The sequence below is a fragment of the Ipomoea nil genome, unplaced genomic scaffold, assembly GCF_001879475.1.
Source record: "Ipomoea nil cultivar Tokyo-kokei standard unplaced genomic scaffold, Asagao_1.1 scaffold1570, whole genome shotgun sequence".
Lineage (NCBI taxonomy): Eukaryota > Viridiplantae > Streptophyta > Magnoliopsida > Solanales > Convolvulaceae > Ipomoea > Ipomoea nil.
The window spans coordinates 495308-513396 of record NW_017617998.1 but is presented as its reverse complement, the minus strand read 5'-3'; the positions used below and the strand labels follow the sequence as shown (position 1 = coordinate 513396).

Sequence of the window (18089 nt, the reverse complement as noted above, 5' to 3'; positions counted from 1 at the left end):
TCCACCTTGCAATGTAGACTCGGATCCAAAATACACAATTTATATACTGAATGTTCACAATTTTGTTCACAGTTTAAATTGTGAATATTCAATATGTAAATTGTGAACATTTAATATATAAAATTGTGAACATTCAGTATGTAAATTGTGAACATTAAGTATATAAATTATGTATTTTTAAACTCAGATCTACCTCGCAAAATGGACACGGGTCCACGGAATAATTTGCCCTCCTCACCAAGAGTGGATCAAGTCCAAATATGTACTCTTTCTTTTCTTATTCTTCTTCATTCTTTTTATTTTAGTCTTTAAATCTAAGATGTTGTATGTATGTTTAGGCTTTCTACCTTTGGGTTTTTTTTTTTTTTTTTTTTCATTTGAATTTTGTTAGGTGCCTGCTAGAAGGCAGAAACCAAATTTTTTGATAATTGTATTAATCTTTTTTTTTTTAATTGTATGAATAAATGGATAATTAATATTTTATAAGAAATAATTTTGAAATAAATCTTTGTTTGTTTTTCGAAAGATGAGTTAGTTAAACAAAATATAATATTCTCTCCGTCCATTTTTTGAGTATCCCCATTGAGATTTAAACTTGTGACCGCACATTTGAGAGAGTCACAAATAAGCTACTTGGCTTTAATTAAGTTTAGTATTAATATATTAAATATATATATATAAAGGAAAATACTACTACTCAAAAATTCTACTCTAACTTATACTCACAATATTTTGATAGTGGCATTTTCATTGAGACCCATAAGATGAAAATAACTAATCATCAATTGTCACATAGGGGAGTAGAAATATGAAGTAGAACTCATTTAGAAATTATATTAAAAGTACTATTAAACACACAAAAAATTAAATTTAAAAATAATTAAAATTACTAAAGAAAATAATCAATGAAGAAAGAATTGATTTGACTAATGAATAGTAAACATGACAAACAAAATTGGAGAAAAGGAGTAATTGATACCATTTTAAACAAAACAGAAAAAGAAGATTTTATGATTTTGAACCAAATATCACAAATTAAAAATGTATCATTCCCTAAAAAACTTATTTTCCAAGGTTTCAAATAATCCAAAATAAATATTTGATTGAATTTGACTTCTACCAAATACAAAAAAAAAAAAAAAAAACTTCGCACTACAGCTAATCCTTGGCATCCACCAAAACCATATGAATTAGTAATTTGCTCCCCTAATCAGATTTTAGATTCCTTTTAAATCAATAATAGAGAATATACACTTTCTAAATTAATTTATGCCAAGTACAGATGTGCTTCAGAAATTGACAGCCAAACCACTGTTGCTATACCAAACCAGACTTCTTCTACTCTGTTTCTGGAAGCAATTTCTCAAATCCCCACTGGGATTCGCCAAGATTTCATTTTCTTCCCTTCTCTTGAGCTGTCTTAGCAAATAAATCCCAACTTTTCAAGAAAAGTCTTTGACATAACTACCCAGTCTAATGACATTCCAACAATTTCTTCTCCCCCTTTGTTAATCTCAATTCTCAGCTCTTTCTCTTTGTTCTTTTGTACAGAAAACCTTTAAAGCTCTGATCTTTATTTCTTTCTGGAGACAATCAGTACTGATTGCCTTCTCCCATAGTCTTGGGTTGAGAATGAGGAATTTCAGATTGGGATTTGTTTTGCTTCTTTGTCTTGCTCCTGCATTTGAAATTGGAGCTTTCAAGTTTCATAGTAGTCGTCATACAGAGAGAATAGAAGGTAAAGACTTCGATTTTTCTTCCTTCTTTTGTTACATTTTACAGGGTTATTTTGATTATCTGGGTTTCATGAGTGTTTGGGCTTCAATTCTCTTGCTTGATTTGGTGTTGTCTTGTCTAATAACTTCTACGCATCTGAGCCATCACCATTGAAAGCTAGGTTTTTTTTTTTTTTTTTTTTTTTTTTTTTTTTTTTTTTTTGGTGATTTGCCTTTAAGTTTGGGACTTTTTGGACTTCTTTTTATTGAGAAATAAGTTGAGATTCACATGTTTCTTGTGTTTGAGGATTGTGGTCATAGTTTCATTTTAGCTTTTTTAAGGTACTTTTGAACTGAAGCTTTATATTGATCATGTTGAGAATTCAGTTGTTATCTTTGTGATAAGTTCAAGCTTAGATGCTTCCAAGCTTGTTCTGTGCTAGACATGATTGGTGTAGGTTTTCATTCTGAAATTTATTCTGACAGTGCAGATTTTCATCCTATAAATTCATTTCTTTTTTTTTTTCCCCAAGATATAGCACAAAAAATGTGATTTGCTTGAATTTTGTTCCTTGTAAATCCTGAGAAAATTCAAAGACAAGTGAGTTTGATTAGCTGAAAATATGCTTCAAAGGGATAGAACTGAAATGGCCCGTGGCCACTATTTCTTGCTGGATAATGTCGCCTCATTTGAAGCGGTATAAAACAGATTGTCGGATTCAGAATCTAATGCTTTGACAATGCATTCAAATTCTAATGTCAGATGTTGAGAATGTGGTGATGATCTCTTGTTTTCTGGTGATTTCGTAGGGTTTGGGCTTATTAGTGAATCCGTTCAACTGTTTTGGAGTTAATCTCCTATTGGGCATCCAGAAAGTACTAGGAATTAATATTAAATTCGGTACCTAGAATTAGAAGAACGAGTAGATTTTCAAAAGGTTCAATATAATGGGGTATAACAGTTGTGTAGATTACTTGGGAACGTCTCCGAAGTCGATCGATCTATGGGCGTTTAATTATAGTTTTATTGTGAATTCAGGTAGTGCTGGTGATGTCTTGGAAGATGATCCAGTTGGAAGGTTAAAAGTTTTTGTGTATGAGCTTCCAAGCAAATACAACAAAAAAATTCTCCAGAAGGATCAAAGATGCCTTAACCATATGTTTGCTGCCGAGATCTACATGCACCGCTTCCTTTTATCTAGCCCCGTCCGAACCCTTAATCCCGAGGAAGCCGACTGGTTTTACACTCCAGTGTACACTACCTGTGACCTAACGCCAAATGGACTTCCTTTACCCTTCAAGTCGCCTCGTATGATGAGGAGTGCAATACAACTTATTGCTTCTAACTGGCCTTACTGGAATAGGACCGAGGGGGCGGATCACTTCTTCATTGTGCCACATGATTTTGGTGCTTGTTTTCATTATCAAGTAAGAAATCTCCCTCTCTATTTCTCCACAACCCGAAAAAATTTCGAAAATTAAGCCAAGAGAAATTCTCTAGATAGGTTATTTGCTATAATTGATTTTGTTATATCACTCTCAAATTTTAACCTTTACTATATGATCATAATTCATTTGTTTTTGGGGTGACGAGGGAGACCCGCAGCGACTACCCAAGGGTGTGCACTGGGTAAACCCTGCCTTGTGATCTTAGCCGGCAAAGGACCACAAGAAAGTAAACCAACCTAGGTTGCCTAATACCTTTCTCGGCCTTTTAGCTCTCTTTGTGCTCCAGTAGGTTGAGAAAGTAGCTATGAACAGATACTATATTGTAACAGAGTCAGTAGTACTCAAAAAAAAAAAACCTAGGTTGCCCATAGCTGACCGGCTCATACTAAGAAGGCTAGGATTCGAGCTCGTGACAATATCAAGATTCATTTGTTGTTGCCACATCATGTTGTTCTGGTTGCAGGAGGAAAAAGCTATTGAAAGAGGGATTCTTCGACTACTCCAGCGAGCTACCTTGGTTCAAACTTTTGGACAGCGTAATCATGTCTGCTTGAAGGACGGTTCCATCACTATTCCCCCGTATGCTCCTCCACAGAAAATGCAAACCCATTTAATCCCTCCAGAAACTCCACGATCCATCTTTGTTTACTTTCGAGGTCTGTTCTATGATGTTGGTAATGATCCAGAAGGTGGTTATTATGCAAGGTATTTATCTCACCATACCTCTAACCTATTTGGTAATGGATTATTAAAAGCTTTAACTTTTCCATTGCATTTAATTACCTTCATGGAAACACAAATGAATATTTATACTCCCTCCGTCCCATTTTGTGTCTGGTTCAGTTAACGAGGCTTGACTGAAGTTATTTTTAATTCAATTTTTCATAATATTAAGTTTAGTATTAGTATACAAAATTTACATATTTAGAAACTACACTAAAAGTACTATTAAACACAAAAAATACTCAAGAAAATAAACAAAGAAGAAAGAGCTGGTTTGACCAATGAATAGTAAGTATGACAGTTAAAATGAGACAGAAGGAGTAATAATCTTCAAAGATGGGTAAATAGACACCAACATAAAGCTAGGTTTTAGTTTTGCCTAGTTACCAAACACATCAGAGCTCGTTATCTAACATGACATGTTATTACTTTCCAGAGGTGCCCGGGCTGCGGTGTGGGAGAACTTTAAGGACAATCCTCTCTTCGACATTTCGACTGAGCATCCAACTACCTACTACGAGGACATGCAGCGAGCTATCTTCTGTTTGTGCCCACTTGGATGGGCCCCGTGGAGTCCAAGATTGGTTGAAGCAGTAATATTCGGGTGCATCCCGGTTATCATAGCAGACGACATTGTGTTGCCTTTTGCTGATGCAATCCCGTGGGAAGACATTGGAGTATTTGTAGCGGAGAAGGATGTCCCCAGCTTGGATACAATTCTCACTTCCATTCGACCCGAAGAAATACTGAGGAAGCAGAGATTGCTTGCCAACCCTTCAATGAAGCAGGCGATGTTGTTCCCACAACCCGCTCAATCAGGGGACGCTTTCCATCAAATTTTGAATGGACTTGCTCGGAAGTTGCCTCACGACAGGAGCGTCTACGTGAAACCTGGGGAAAAGGTCTTGAACTGGACCGCCGGCCCTGTGGGTGATCTGAAGCCTTGGTAGAGCCTATTCCTTATCTTCTTGGACTTTACTGATGCATTAGAACCACCATTGTGAGTAGGAGTGTAAATTCCAGTATTACAATTATGGAGGAGACAGTATTTGTTTTTACAGCAGTAGTTATAAAAGGTTTTCATGATATAATGAATATTTGCTGTTAGTTATTCAATCTGCTCATTGTAGAGTGAGTATTTGTTGGCCTCTATTAAGAGTCCAACATCTATAAAATAATATAGAACATATGGGTTTATAAGGCCATGAGTTAGACGAGATAATTGGTTGAATTTAATCTTTTAGACTAGTTATATGGGCTTAAGGGACAAGGTGTTGAATCACCACGCGAATCATGTTGATTTAGATCCAATCTTTTAATGTGGTTTGACCCATGTTCATTCTAGCCCAGGTCTAAACTGTTGATAATACTCAGCTTTTATAATGGACAACATTGACGTGGTTTTTAGTTTCTTCCTTAATGCTGTGATAAAAATTGTTCATTGTAGAGTGTTATAGTGGAATGACATAAGTCACATAACATTGGAGAGGTTAAAATTAAAAGATTAAAGTTTTTTTTTTCCCAATTATTAAGTCCTCAAAAGATAAAAACAAAATTATGTTCCATTAAGATTGGAGAGGTTAAAATTAAAACTTTCAAAAGGTTAAAGTTTTTTTTTTTTTCTCTAATTATTAAGTCCTCAAAAAAAAAAAAAAAAAAAAAAAAAAAAAAAAAAACAAATTTATGTTCCATTAACTTTGATGAGGTTAAATAAGACAAAGACAGGTTAAATACAATATATATATATATATATATATATATATATATATATATATATATATATATATATATATATATATATATATAAGAGATCATGTGTGTATGTTTAAAGCTCAAGATGCGTCACTTTTTAATTTAAAGTGCATCAGTTTAATTCTTAAGATGCGCATGTTTAAAGCTTAAACTGCATTATTTTCAAGCTTAAAGTGCTATAGCTTTAGGTGCTTACAATTTTTACAAATGTAAATAAGTAAGGCTGAGATTAGTTCTGGACTTTTCCTTTTGGAGGTGTGTTCTCGTGGAATCATGAGCCTATATATATATTAGAGCACAATTAATATTTTTCTTATTAGTTGTTCAACTATAATTAACCTAAATTTTGATGAAGGTTCACGAACAATAAAGAAGATAAGAAGGGTCCAAAAAGTGGTGGGGGGAATGAAAAGTTTGTGTGGGGAGTATGACAGCCACGCTTCCACAACAACTGTGTACACACCAATTACCTCACACCAAAATTTCTTTGTGAAACCAGCACTGGCCACTCTCTTATCTCCTCATCCCTTCCTTCTTTCTCATTCCAACAACAATAAGCAAATCTTTAGCAGATGGCACTGCGTGCACCAACCATCACCAAGTCCACCCTACTAGTCCCCACCGCCGGCAGCAATGCCGCCCTCCGGCCGCCAGACCGTGTAGCTCTTATATCTTCCTTCTCTCCTCCTGTGCATCTCTTGCTACCTCCCAAGCACACTTCTGCTGCTCCTGCTGCTTCCCCAAAGTTCTCCATGCGTGTTGCTTCCAAGCAAGCTTACATCTGCCGTGATTGCGGGTAATCTTTGGTCTTTCTTCTCCAAGTAGTTTCCCCTTTTGAATGCAATTTTGATGACTATAGATGATGAACATGATGGTGCAGGTATATTTACAATGACAGAACTCCTTTTGAGAAAGCACCTGACAGCTACTTCTGCCCTGGTACATTCACCTTCACCCTTTTAGACTTAGTTGCATTATTGTAAGTTGGGCGGAGGAAGTGCCAAGTCCAGCACCCATTGTCTCGAAAATGTGTAGCGGTATAAAGAAATAAAGTTGCGCCTGTTTTTGGCGTAAGTAGTAACCGCATGATCCTAATAAGTGGATTCAGAGCCAGGTTACCGGTTCGAGTTCCAGTAATAACATTTAAGATTGGTTGGTGCGGGAAGGGGGAATTATTGGGCGGAAGTCGGTAAAGGGCAAGTTGCCGCCTTCGCCTAGCAATAAGGGTAAACGCTTGATCCTAACATTGTATCTGTTTGTGTGCAGTATGTGGTGCTCCAAAGAGAAGATTTAGAGCATATGAGCCCACAGTGGCTAAAAATGCCAATGATACAGCAGTAAGGAAGGCTAGGAAAGAACAGATAAAGAGAGATGAAGCTATTGGGTAAGCAAGCATATACATACATTATTCCCTCTGTCCAGTTGTTCTTCACAGATCCCTTCTGAGAATTCAGCATCATATAATGAAAGAAAATTTTGATGTAATGCAGCCAAGCATTGCCCATTGCCATTGGTGTTGGAGCTGCTGCACTTGCTGGTTTATACTTCTACCTGAACAGTTCCTTCTAAGCTGGATCACAGAAAAAAAAAATGTAATTTCCACAAAGAATTGTTTATTAGTGTATCAAAATTTCAAATTCAATGTGCTTTTCAGTTCATTTTTTATTTGGGTTTTACCTTATACACTTAACAGAGTTAAAGATCTCAAATTTCCAGCATTTCTGTACAGCATATAGCTTAACTGAAACATGGCTATGGCACATTTTAACCAGACATGCAAAGATGTGAAAGTTTTCGATGCGTAAATCAACGGAAAATATATATTGATAGACTCGATATGGGAGTTTGAAATTTACATTACAATACTACAGAACAAAGTATCAATCTTGAATAACAAATGAACCCTCTATTCTTTTCTCTATGGATGGGGAAGACAACATCAAAGCGGAAAGGTCATCAAAACTAGAAGCTGGTGCAGGTTTGAACTCATATGGACCTCCCTTTACACCCCAGACCTGCAATAAGTACAGAAATTAGATACGTGTTCGTTCAAATGTTATTATAAGTATGAAAAAAAAGGGCTTTGTTTTTGTTGATGATGAATGAAATTCAAAGAATGTACCTGATTTCCACTCTCATCGTAGCCTCTATCCCAGGAATGTATCTCATTATTCTTCAGCACTGCAAGTTCTGACGTACAATATGATGCACCGTTCTGTTGTGCAAGAAAGTAAAAACGAAACTGAGTTGCAGAGCATTGGAGAACGCATTACAATCCACCAAAAAAGTAAGGTGGTTAACAAAGTTGGTGAAATGTTAGGCTGCTTTTGAGTTTTGAGGTTTAGTACAAAGTGAAAAGAGATGAACGGGAAAATACCCATGTATTAGGAAATCCATCTGCAGGTGTAGATCCTTCATATAAGCATCGCTTCCCACGCTCACAGCGTTTCAGATGAATGGTAGTCAAATGTTCAGCAATATCCTGCATTTAACCGTAATTATTCAACTAATGGATATGCACGCTAGACCTTCCTCCAAGTTAAGGAAAGGAATTATTAAAACTATCAGAAATAACTGGCATATATTATAACCAATAACTTTGTTGAAAAGTTATGATTGTTCGTCAAAAGAGAAACTGGCTAATTAGGCTTGTCCAGCCTTACTAAGAAAATTAAATATGAAACTACAGACAGAAAATGTGTTCAATGCTAAACTGGTCTATAACAACAATACATCATAAATAAAGGAAGTTGCATTTTAGCTTGATACTTACCCCAAACATGAACTATGCAATAATGTTTTACTTTCAAGTTAGACAATCATTATTTAAGGAATGTATTATTCAAGAACTTATTCACACATTTTGTATCACTTTTTTTCCTATTTCTTTCATTCTTTTCTATGAACAAGAGCCATGAAATAGCCAAAGAAATTAGATCTTCTCACATTCCAGATTCAACATTCCATGTAATTCCTAAAAACCATGAAATAACTATTCATGCTCAAAATCCCACTATTCAAATATTACTAATATCAATGCAACTATGCGAGAGAATATGACTATGTTTTAACACGAACTATAATGTTTAAATACAGCTAGTTTTATTCACAATACCTTAACTTGTCAGTTGTCACCACATTATTGCAATGCATCTTCAAGAAACTAGGTATCAAACAAAAAGCTCATCAACTACAATTGAGATTTTATATTACCCCAATAACTTCTTCAGGTTGTGGGCGCTGGTCCTTAGGCCGATCACAGAAGTTCTTGTACTCCTCTGCATCTCTGAGAGCATATGTGCTGACCTGGTAGTTCAAATATGTTAGTGACAGCAAAAATTCTTCACAAGTAGAAAATCATAAGAAACTACGGACATTAAATAACAAAAATCATGAACGGTAAAAGAAAATGAAAGAGAAGGGATAGAGTCCCACCTCAACATCACATCTCATCTCCTTTGGACAAGGCTTGACAATGCAAAATCTCTGCAATGGGATGGATAGCTTTTAGATGTCATCAGACAATCTTTACAATGACCATACCAGTTATTTCAAACAGACTGTTCCAGTATCCCACTTACCTGCCGAAAAGGCTTATGAGGTGTCCTCCAGAATGCCTAGCAACAGAAAAGATATCAATAATGCCCAGCATGGTGGCTCTTAACTGTAATCTATGGATGCCACAACTGTATCAGAATGTACAGAATTACCTGCTCAAAATATAAGACCTTCGAGCCATCTACCATGTCAGCAGCTGGGCATGAAAGCCATCTATACAGCATCATAGAAGAAACATTCAAACAGACTCACATAAGAAATAGGAGAAAGAACAGAAAGATGATATCACAACCATGATTTATCACATGGAAAAATGACTACCAACATACACAATGTTCACAACTTTGTAATTGCCCAGTGTTCTTGCTTACATAAAGGTAACAAATTGAAGTCAGGATTACAAAACTGAACTAAGCTAAGCATGTAGATTCAAGTAATAGCTACAACTACAATAGGAAAAAAAAAAAAAAAAAAAAAAAAAAAAAGAAGCAACAACCATCACATGTCCAAATTTGAAGGTTATATTGTAAGTACCCCAAAAAGGGAAGCAACAACACAGGTAAATGGAATGAATTAACAAATTGGTACCTCAAATTGAAGTAACTATCAGGGTCTCTAGCAGCTTGCTGTTTGGAAAACTAGTAATTCAAGAACAATAGTTCTGAATCAGAAGAAGCAGAAAAAAAGGTGAAAACAACAGAGCATTAGAATTGAGAAGAGAAGAAATCACCTTTTCTCCACTGAGAGACTGAGCCACAATCCCAGCATGGTCCCAACGGGTGGTGGACTTGGTGAGACGCCTAACGAGAAGTGCCCCTCCGATCAAAACCAGCGTCTTCAGCACCACCCCACGGGCTCGATCCCACCCATTCGGATTCTCCTCCGACTTGGGGTCCAAACCCGAGTCCGAACCCGTACACATACTCGATTGAACCGCACTCACCAGCTCCCCAAAACCGGATGATTCTTCACGCCATCAATCAACAACTTATACACTCTTCAACTCCAGAATTGCAAATTATATTTTCTCCTTCCGTGCGCCCTATCTCACTCTTCGTGTGAAAATTAAAAATAGAAAAACCAACCTTGTCTTAAATTTCAGAAGAGTCCAAATTTAAAATAATAATAATATAAAAAATGAAAAATCTGGAAAATTCATAAGGGGAAATTCTTATCGCAGCTGTGGGAACAAAAACAACTGAACAAGCGTCACTGAGTCATGTTCGAGTTTGGCGTATTATCGGTGGGCCCCATCGGCTCCAGCGAACCTATACCCACCGCTCCTTTTATGGCAAATTATATCGTGCACCGCGGTACATAATTATATGCACCGCACATCAAAATGACATCGCTTTGTTTAATGAAAAGAAATAGTATCCGTTTTTCGTCTTTTCATACCTTTTCCGCAAAAAGTAACTTTATTATTCAATTTCATTTTGTATACATTGCAGTTTCAGTTCAACACAACTACAGTTTCATTTTGATATGACTATAGTTTCATTCGATATTTATAGACTCAAATATGTGAAAATGTTATTTAATTTTATTTTATATACACTATAGTTTTATTAAAACATAACTACATGATCATTTTGATATAATTACAGCTTCATTGTACAATATACATTCAAATATGTGAAATGTTATTCAGTTTCATTTTATATAGAGTTAATTACCGAAATGGTCCCTTGACTATAGCGAAATTACCAGTTTGGTCCTTGACTATTTTTTTAACCAATTAAGTCCCTCAACTTTAAAATCTTAACTAATTTGGTCCTCCGTTTGTTTGACCGTTAATCAATTGTTAACTTGGGACCAAATTGATAATTTCGCTATAGTCAAGGGACCATTTTGGTACTTAACTTTAGGGGTGGGCAATTTGGTTTAGTTTTCTTGAACTGAACCGTACCAAACTAATTTGGTTCGGTAATATACCGAACAATCGAACGGTATTGAACTATTGTATACTGAACGGTTCGATAAAAAATCGATCTGAATTGTTCGATAAAAAATCGAATTGAACCGAATACCGTTGATTTTTTTTTAAAATATAATAATAATAATAAATAAATAAATAAATAAAAAGTAAATCCTAGTCCCTTACTGCTTGCTCTGTCGTTAAGCTCATATTCGATTCGGTTCGGTTTTTACGAACAAATTCAGTTCGGTTCGAGGTTTTACCGAACCGTTCGGTATACAAGAATCTATTACCGTTTGGTTGTTCAGTATATTGCCGAATCTAACTAGTTTGGTACGGCTCGGTTCAAGAAAACTGAACCGAATTGCCCACCCTTAAAGTTAATTACCAAAATGGTCCCTTGACTATAGCAAATTACCAATTTGGTCTCAAGTTAATGGTTGACTAACGGTCAAACAAACGGAGGACCAAATTGGTTAAAATTTTTAAAATTGAGGGACTTAATTGGTAAAAAAATAGTCAAGGACCAAATTGGTAATTTAACTATAGTCAAGGGACCATTTCGGTAATTAACTCTTTTATATACACTGTAGTTTGTTTTCAAAAAAAAAAAAAAAAAAAAAAAAAAAAAAACACTGCAGTTTCATTTCACCACAACTACAGTATCATTTTGATATAACTGCAGTTTCATTTGATAATATAAAAATAATACGTGAGGCCGTGTCGGTTTAGATATACTATAGTGTCAGTTGGTAATTAACATACAAAAAAATGGCGTCGTTTTAACCGCGGTCCACAACATAACGACCGTCCTTTTATTCTACCAATCGTTATATCTTGCACCAGGGAGCACAATGCATTGTGCATCCTGACTCAAAACGACGTCGTTTTTATAAGTTGTGTGGGGAGTTGACGCGGCGGACACCGTTCCTTCCGTCCAATCCCGTTACAGTTTTTTTTTTCAAACACTTGTGTTTATGTGTTTCTGTTAATAGTTTTTGTGGATTATGTTAGAAGTTTGTGTATTCTACTATATCTACTATACTAATAAGAGCCCAAGAGAGTTAGGCCTATAATGGGTAGAAAAAATGGCGGTCAAGTTTTTTAATCAAATGAATGGCTCAGATTGATCAGATTTTAATTTTTTCTTAAGATTTACTAATTTATCCTTAATGAATATGCTTATCCGTTAACTTTTCCGTTAAATATTATCTTTTCCGTTAATTTCTGTTAGTTCACCGTTAACTTATTCATTGCAATAAGAAAGGTCTTAAGTTCGAAATTCGAACCCCATCCCAATCAAAGTTGGCATATTTAGTACTCTATTTTACTTTTATTAAATTAAATAATAATTTAGTAGTTACAACAAAAAATGATATATATGCATTTCGATCTTTAATATAGAATTATGTATCTACAATGTTTTTATTCAAAAAAAATTATTCATTATCAATAAATTAAATAAGAGAAATAATTTCATTAGTTATATTGTCTTTATTTTTCTCCAATATATAAATTCTTTACATTCAAATTCATCAATTGATTATATTCGCTACATTGTCCCTACAATGTCTTTATTAAAAAAAAATATTCATTATCAATAAATTAATTAAGAGAAATAATTTTATTATATTATATTGTATTTATTTTTTTCCAATGTAAAAATTCTTTACATTCAAATTCATCAATTGATTATATTCACTACATTTTCTATTATCTTTTTTGTGCACTATTTTTTTTAATTAAATATCAAAGTTATAATACAAAATAATGTTATATATTTATTTACCAAGTATTTTATTAATACCATGAAAAAATTAAGAAAAACATAATTAATAAAGCCAATCATATTAACTACTTGAGGAATTTGTTGACAAAGAGAGTATTCAAATCACACAACAAATTGAAGTGAGAACTATCTCGTAATGTCCTTGTTTGACAATCAGTAGTTAGCGGTTAGCGTTAGCAGATTATATTAGCTGATTTGACCAGCGAATTATATCAACGGTTGGTAAAAAGATATTTGAAAAAATTAGCATTTTAGATTAACATGTAAAATGACCTAAGGGTATAATAATAATAATAATAATAGTAGTAGTAGTAGTAATAATAATTGTTTTAAAAAATAAAAAAATATAAAAAAAAATATAATTAAGTCAATCATATTAACTACTTGAAGGATTTATTTACAAAAAGATTATTCAAATTACACAACAAATTGACGTGGGAAAACTACCTCGCAATGTCCTTGTTTGACAATCAATAATTAGCTCTTCAATATTAGTATATATTTAAAATTTTATGCCCTAATTTTTATTTGCTCTCCCTTATGTCCAATATTTGGTTTCAACCATACCTATACAATTATTTTATTGACAATTATAATCAATCTTGACTATCTTATCTTGCATTTGTAAATTTAGAATTACCTATTTAAATACGCAAATTCAACATTCAATTATTTATGCATGAACAATTCTAATATAATCCTACCTTGATATACTTTAAAGTACTTATTAAAAAAAACATTGGGCATTATCCCAATCGCGCAATGCGCGTAAAAAACTAGTAATTATATACATCTGAAACATAGATTTTTTTTAATATTTAGGAATTAACGGCAGAAACAAAAAACGACGTCGTTTTGGTCAGGGCGCACAATACATTGTCCGCCCTAGTGCACGATATAATTTGCCTTATTCTACTTCAATCATTATTGTGTGGACCATATTTTGTATTTATAAAATAATGTACATTTAATACAAAGATAATATATTTTTAGTATATTAATAACGCACATTGTATTCAGGAAAAGTACATTATTTGAATACCAAAAGTACATTATTTTGTATAATGTACATTCAGTACACAAATAATGTATATTTAATATATTAAAAATGTATTTTTTATTGTGGTCCACACAGCACGTGTGAATCATGATCCACACAATAATTTGTCATTCTCCTTCTGCCGAGTCGTTATGCTATGCATTCGTGTGCACCATGCATGGTGCACACGGATGCAAAAACGACGTCGTTTTGACGTCGACTTAAAAAAAAATCAGAATTGCATAACTATACATCCATAATTTCATAACTATACATCCAGAATTGCATAACTATACATCTAGAATTGCATAACTACACATCCATAACTTCATTACTATACATCCAGAATTGCATAACTACACATCCATAACTTCATAACTATAAATTCAGAATTGCGTAACTTCATAATTATACATTCAGAATTGCATAACTACACATCCATAATTTCATAACTATAAATCCAGTATTGCATAATTATACATCCATAATTTCATAACTATACATTCAGAAATTATGCACAACATAATGTTATTAACGGGAATCAAAACTGATTTTTTTTTTTTAAATTAGACGCGTGTTTTTAGTCAAAACGATGTCAGTTTTGTATCCGTATGCACTAGCATGGTACACATGGATGCACATCATAATTTGCCCTTTCTACCCCTTTTAAAAGGGCTTCTAATAATGAAGCCCAAATAGTTTTGGGCCCAATAGGCTCCTTTCACTTGTTCCTTTACCAGTTGTTATACCATGAACTATGGTCCATCTTGCAAGGTATATCATAGTCCTAAACGACGTATAAATTGTGTATTTTTAATATTGAAATTGTGAACTTCTAGAATATAAATTGTGTTTCTAAATCAAAACACATAAATACAATATAGAGTTATCAAATCTTAATGTGTTAATATTGTGTGACTGCAGTATTTGAAAAGAATTTGTGATTACAAAACAAGGTAATCAATTACATCAATTATTATATCGTGAACAGCGGTGCATAATCGATTATGAACCGCGCATTAAAACGGCGTCGTTTCTTTAAGTAAAGAAATGGCGCGCTGTTAGTGTTAACGGAGTGACACTACAGTGTATCTAAACAAACAATGCCTCACATATTATTTTTATATTATCAAATGAAACTGCAGTTATATCAAAATGATATTGTAGTTGTGGTGAAATGAAACTGCAGTACAAAATGAAACTGAATAACATTTCACATATTTGAGTGTATATCGTACAATGAAGCTGTAATTATATCGAAATGATCATGTAGTTGTGTTTTAATGAAACTATAGTGTATATAAAATAAAATTAAATAACATTTTCACATGTTTGAGTGTATAAATATTGAAAGAAACTGTAGTTATATCGAAATGAAACTGTAATTGTGTTGAACTGAAACTGCAGTGTATACAAAATAAAACTGAAGAAAAGAGTTATTTTTTGCGAAACGGTGCGAAACAGATTTCGTTTCTTTTTTTTTTTTCATTAAATAAAACAACGCCGTTTTGATGCGCGGTGCACAATATAATTTGCCCAATTACATATAATAGATTATGCAGCGCGGTGCACAATATAATTTGCCCAATTACATATATGTTAACAATGTGTGTTCGTAGTATACAAATTGTGAAATTTTTAAAAAGAAAATGGTGAACATTTAGTATGTAAATTGTGAACATTTGGACGCGAGTCCACCTTGCAAGGTGAACCTGGATCTACAGAATAATTTGCCTTCCTTTACCCCCAACTCCCAAGGTTGATGAATCCCCAACCGCAAATTATTTTATGGACCAGGGTTCACCTTGCAAGGTAGACCATGATCCTAAACGTTCATAACTTATCTTTTAAAAATTTACAATTTGTATACTACGAACCCACATTGTTAACATATATTACTAAAAAATAAAAATACACAATTTATACATCGTTTAAGACTAGGGTCCACCTTGCAAAGGTGAACCCTAATCTATGGTATAAAAGATTTACAATTTGTATACTACGAACACACATTGTTAACATATATTACTAAAAAATAAAAATACACAATTTATACGCCGTTTAAGACTAGGGTCCACCTTGCAAAGGTGAACCCTAATCTATGGTATAACAACTCATCCCAACCCCTCAGTCCCTAACACCCCGGTCCGACAAAACATTTGAGAGAATGTAAATCACAGTAATTCAATATGAAGTCTAACTTAAGACTTACTTCGAATATTGAATGTTTGAGTTTAACTCCTAAAGACTTACTTCCAACATTGAAGGTTTGAGTTTAACACCTTATAGATAGAAATGCACAGTTTAGTAATTGCAAAGCATGAAAGACAATTGATTGGATGGAGATCAAGAATTCAAGATGGTGTATAATTTTGTTAAAAATGGTTAACTAACTAAAACAAATTAATTCGATTAATTAATCTCATTCAATAATGGGTGGTAAGTGTATCAAGAATTTTGGTTTTCAATGAGAAGATAGAGCAATCATTTGTCCATATACTGAAAGTTCCACGAAACTTTATAAAGAAAACACTGGAGTAAACGTCTATGTTATCATTCTAATAGGTGGTCACATGATCAAATTTGGGTGGTGAGGACAAAAAAAGATTGAAAAAAATATAAAATAAATACTTCATTGTAAAGAATCATGAGTGCTTGGAGTAAATTTTTATTTTTAAAATTTGCAATAAGGGTTAGATATGAACAAGACAAATATGTAAAAGGCTAAAGCGACACAGAAACATCGAAAGCTCTTCCCAGGCGCAGCGGCTTGGCATCAGAGACAATGGGACTGCCCAAAGACTCAACTGTAGAGTTGTTGAAGCAGTAGAGGGGGGCTTGCCAATTTGGGTCCGACAGAACTTTTCCCACTTCAAATGTCATCACATGTGCCACCATTCCTGCGCTTCATAAACAACATCAATCATGTATCTTCCTAAACATTATCAGAGATATTATCACAAATCATCAAGTTGAGGTTCAGAGTTCGAGTACTACAAATCATTATAGACACCAAGATCCTAACTCCACCCAAAAACTAGCTCAAGGTTTAGCCCCAACTTTTGTGACTACAATCTAACATATCCGCAGTATCTCCTCAACAACATGACATTCCAACATTTTAAATTGGGATTAAGACTCAAACTTAATACCACTCTACAATACAATCTCTTGTGGAGCCGATTTGGGATTGTATCATATTACTATAGAAGATTTAAAGAATAAATTAGGTAAAACATGCATGGTTTAAAAGGTTAAATAAAAGAATTGAAGAATTGCCTGTGTAGAAAGCCCAATAAACAGGTCTTTTAGAGACGACATCCTCGTAGTACCAGATAAACTCAACCTTCTCCCACACATTACACAGGAACCCATCCATGTACTTCTGACCCAGGTAGTTCGCCCCATCAAGCCAGTCGGGTCTGAGGATGCCCACCGGCACGTCCAATACTTGGCACTCGCGGCTCGAGTCCAACGTGTATATGAAGGATGTCCCGTTGTTCCATTCCAGGTCGTACACGAGGTTACCCAGCTGGTTCTGGATGATGTTGAAGTTCCTGCCGTTGGGCCAATCGTACCAGAGATCAATCATCTGCAGAGTGCCCTTGCTGGTGATGTTGATGAAGAGGATTGAGTGGAATTGCAGCGGCCATGGGGTGGGGACCGGCTCCGGATCTCCGGCATTCGGGTTTGATTCGGTCGAGGAGAAGAAGAAGAAGAGGGATGCGAGGGTGAGGGCGGAGATGATGAAGGGGAGAGTGGAGATTTTGGGGTTTCTTGAAAACTGCATTTCTTGTTTGGAAAAAGAATGGTAATGAGTGGACATAGATAAGGTTGTTCTAGTTAGATTCTACGGAGTACTAGTATTCTATCCGTCCCATGTTTGATATATATATGTTGAGGAAATTTCAATTTTGGTCATATGATTATAGGAGTTTTATTAATTTTTTTTTTTCTTTTAAGAGTATTAATTTAGTACCTTAATTATGTAATTTTGTCAATTTTGGTCACTCCAGTTAAATTGTCGGCCAAATTTCACCAGAAAATTTTAATAGTTAAAATAATGAGGATATTTTGGTCATTTTACATATTTTCTTCTTCTTCGGCGAGTCCATCAATTTCTCTCCCGTTTCCGGCGTTCTTTCT

At 34.3% G+C, this 18089-nt stretch overlaps 4 protein-coding genes and 1 long non-coding RNA gene across 5 annotated transcripts; 2 read left to right on the top strand and 3 right to left on the bottom strand.

The window, feature by feature from the left end:
- Positions 1 to 1281: 1281 nt before the first annotated feature.
- Positions 1282 to 5035, top strand: LOC109189936 (probable beta-1,4-xylosyltransferase IRX10L). The gene is made up of 4 exons (XM_019340570.1): positions 1282 to 1738; positions 2755 to 3143; positions 3628 to 3869; positions 4324 to 5035. The coding sequence occupies exons 1-4, from the start codon at positions 1633 to 1635 to the stop codon at positions 4835 to 4837; spliced, it is 1251 nt and encodes a 416-aa protein (XP_019196115.1). The 5' UTR covers positions 1282 to 1632; the 3' UTR covers positions 4838 to 5035.
- Positions 3300 to 3612, bottom strand: LOC109189940. The gene is made up of 2 exons (XR_002055666.1): positions 3521 to 3612; positions 3300 to 3400 (listed from the first exon to the last, which is right to left on the bottom strand). It is a non-coding gene; the product is annotated as an uncharacterized LOC109189940 (long non-coding RNA).
- A 1015-nt stretch (positions 5036 to 6050) lies between the features above and the next one.
- Positions 6051 to 7320, top strand: LOC109189939. Its single transcript, XM_019340573.1, has 4 exons — positions 6051 to 6435; positions 6520 to 6578; positions 6906 to 7023; positions 7130 to 7320. Exons 1-4 carry the CDS (start codon positions 6212 to 6214, stop codon positions 7206 to 7208), a joined length of 480 nt encoding a protein of 159 aa, XP_019196118.1. The 5' UTR covers positions 6051 to 6211; the 3' UTR covers positions 7209 to 7320.
- Positions 7321 to 7430: 110 nt separating this feature from the next.
- Positions 7431 to 10403, bottom strand: LOC109189937 (chromophore lyase CRL, chloroplastic). The gene is made up of 9 exons (XM_019340571.1): positions 9928 to 10403; positions 9786 to 9835; positions 9350 to 9410; positions 9221 to 9256; positions 9075 to 9125; positions 8853 to 8945; positions 8017 to 8121; positions 7762 to 7854; positions 7431 to 7654 (listed from the first exon to the last, which is right to left on the bottom strand). Exons 1-9 carry the CDS (start codon positions 10117 to 10119, stop codon positions 7520 to 7522), a joined length of 816 nt encoding a protein of 271 aa, XP_019196116.1. The 5' UTR covers positions 10120 to 10403; the 3' UTR covers positions 7431 to 7519.
- A 6178-nt stretch (positions 10404 to 16581) lies between these two features.
- On the bottom strand, positions 16582 to 17812 carry LOC109189938 (uncharacterized protein At4g14100-like). The gene is made up of 2 exons (XM_019340572.1): positions 17223 to 17812; positions 16582 to 16843 (listed from the first exon to the last, which is right to left on the bottom strand). Exons 1-2 carry the CDS (start codon positions 17767 to 17769, stop codon positions 16668 to 16670), a joined length of 723 nt encoding a protein of 240 aa, XP_019196117.1. The 5' UTR covers positions 17770 to 17812; the 3' UTR covers positions 16582 to 16667.
- Positions 17813 to 18089: the final 277 nt, after the last annotated feature.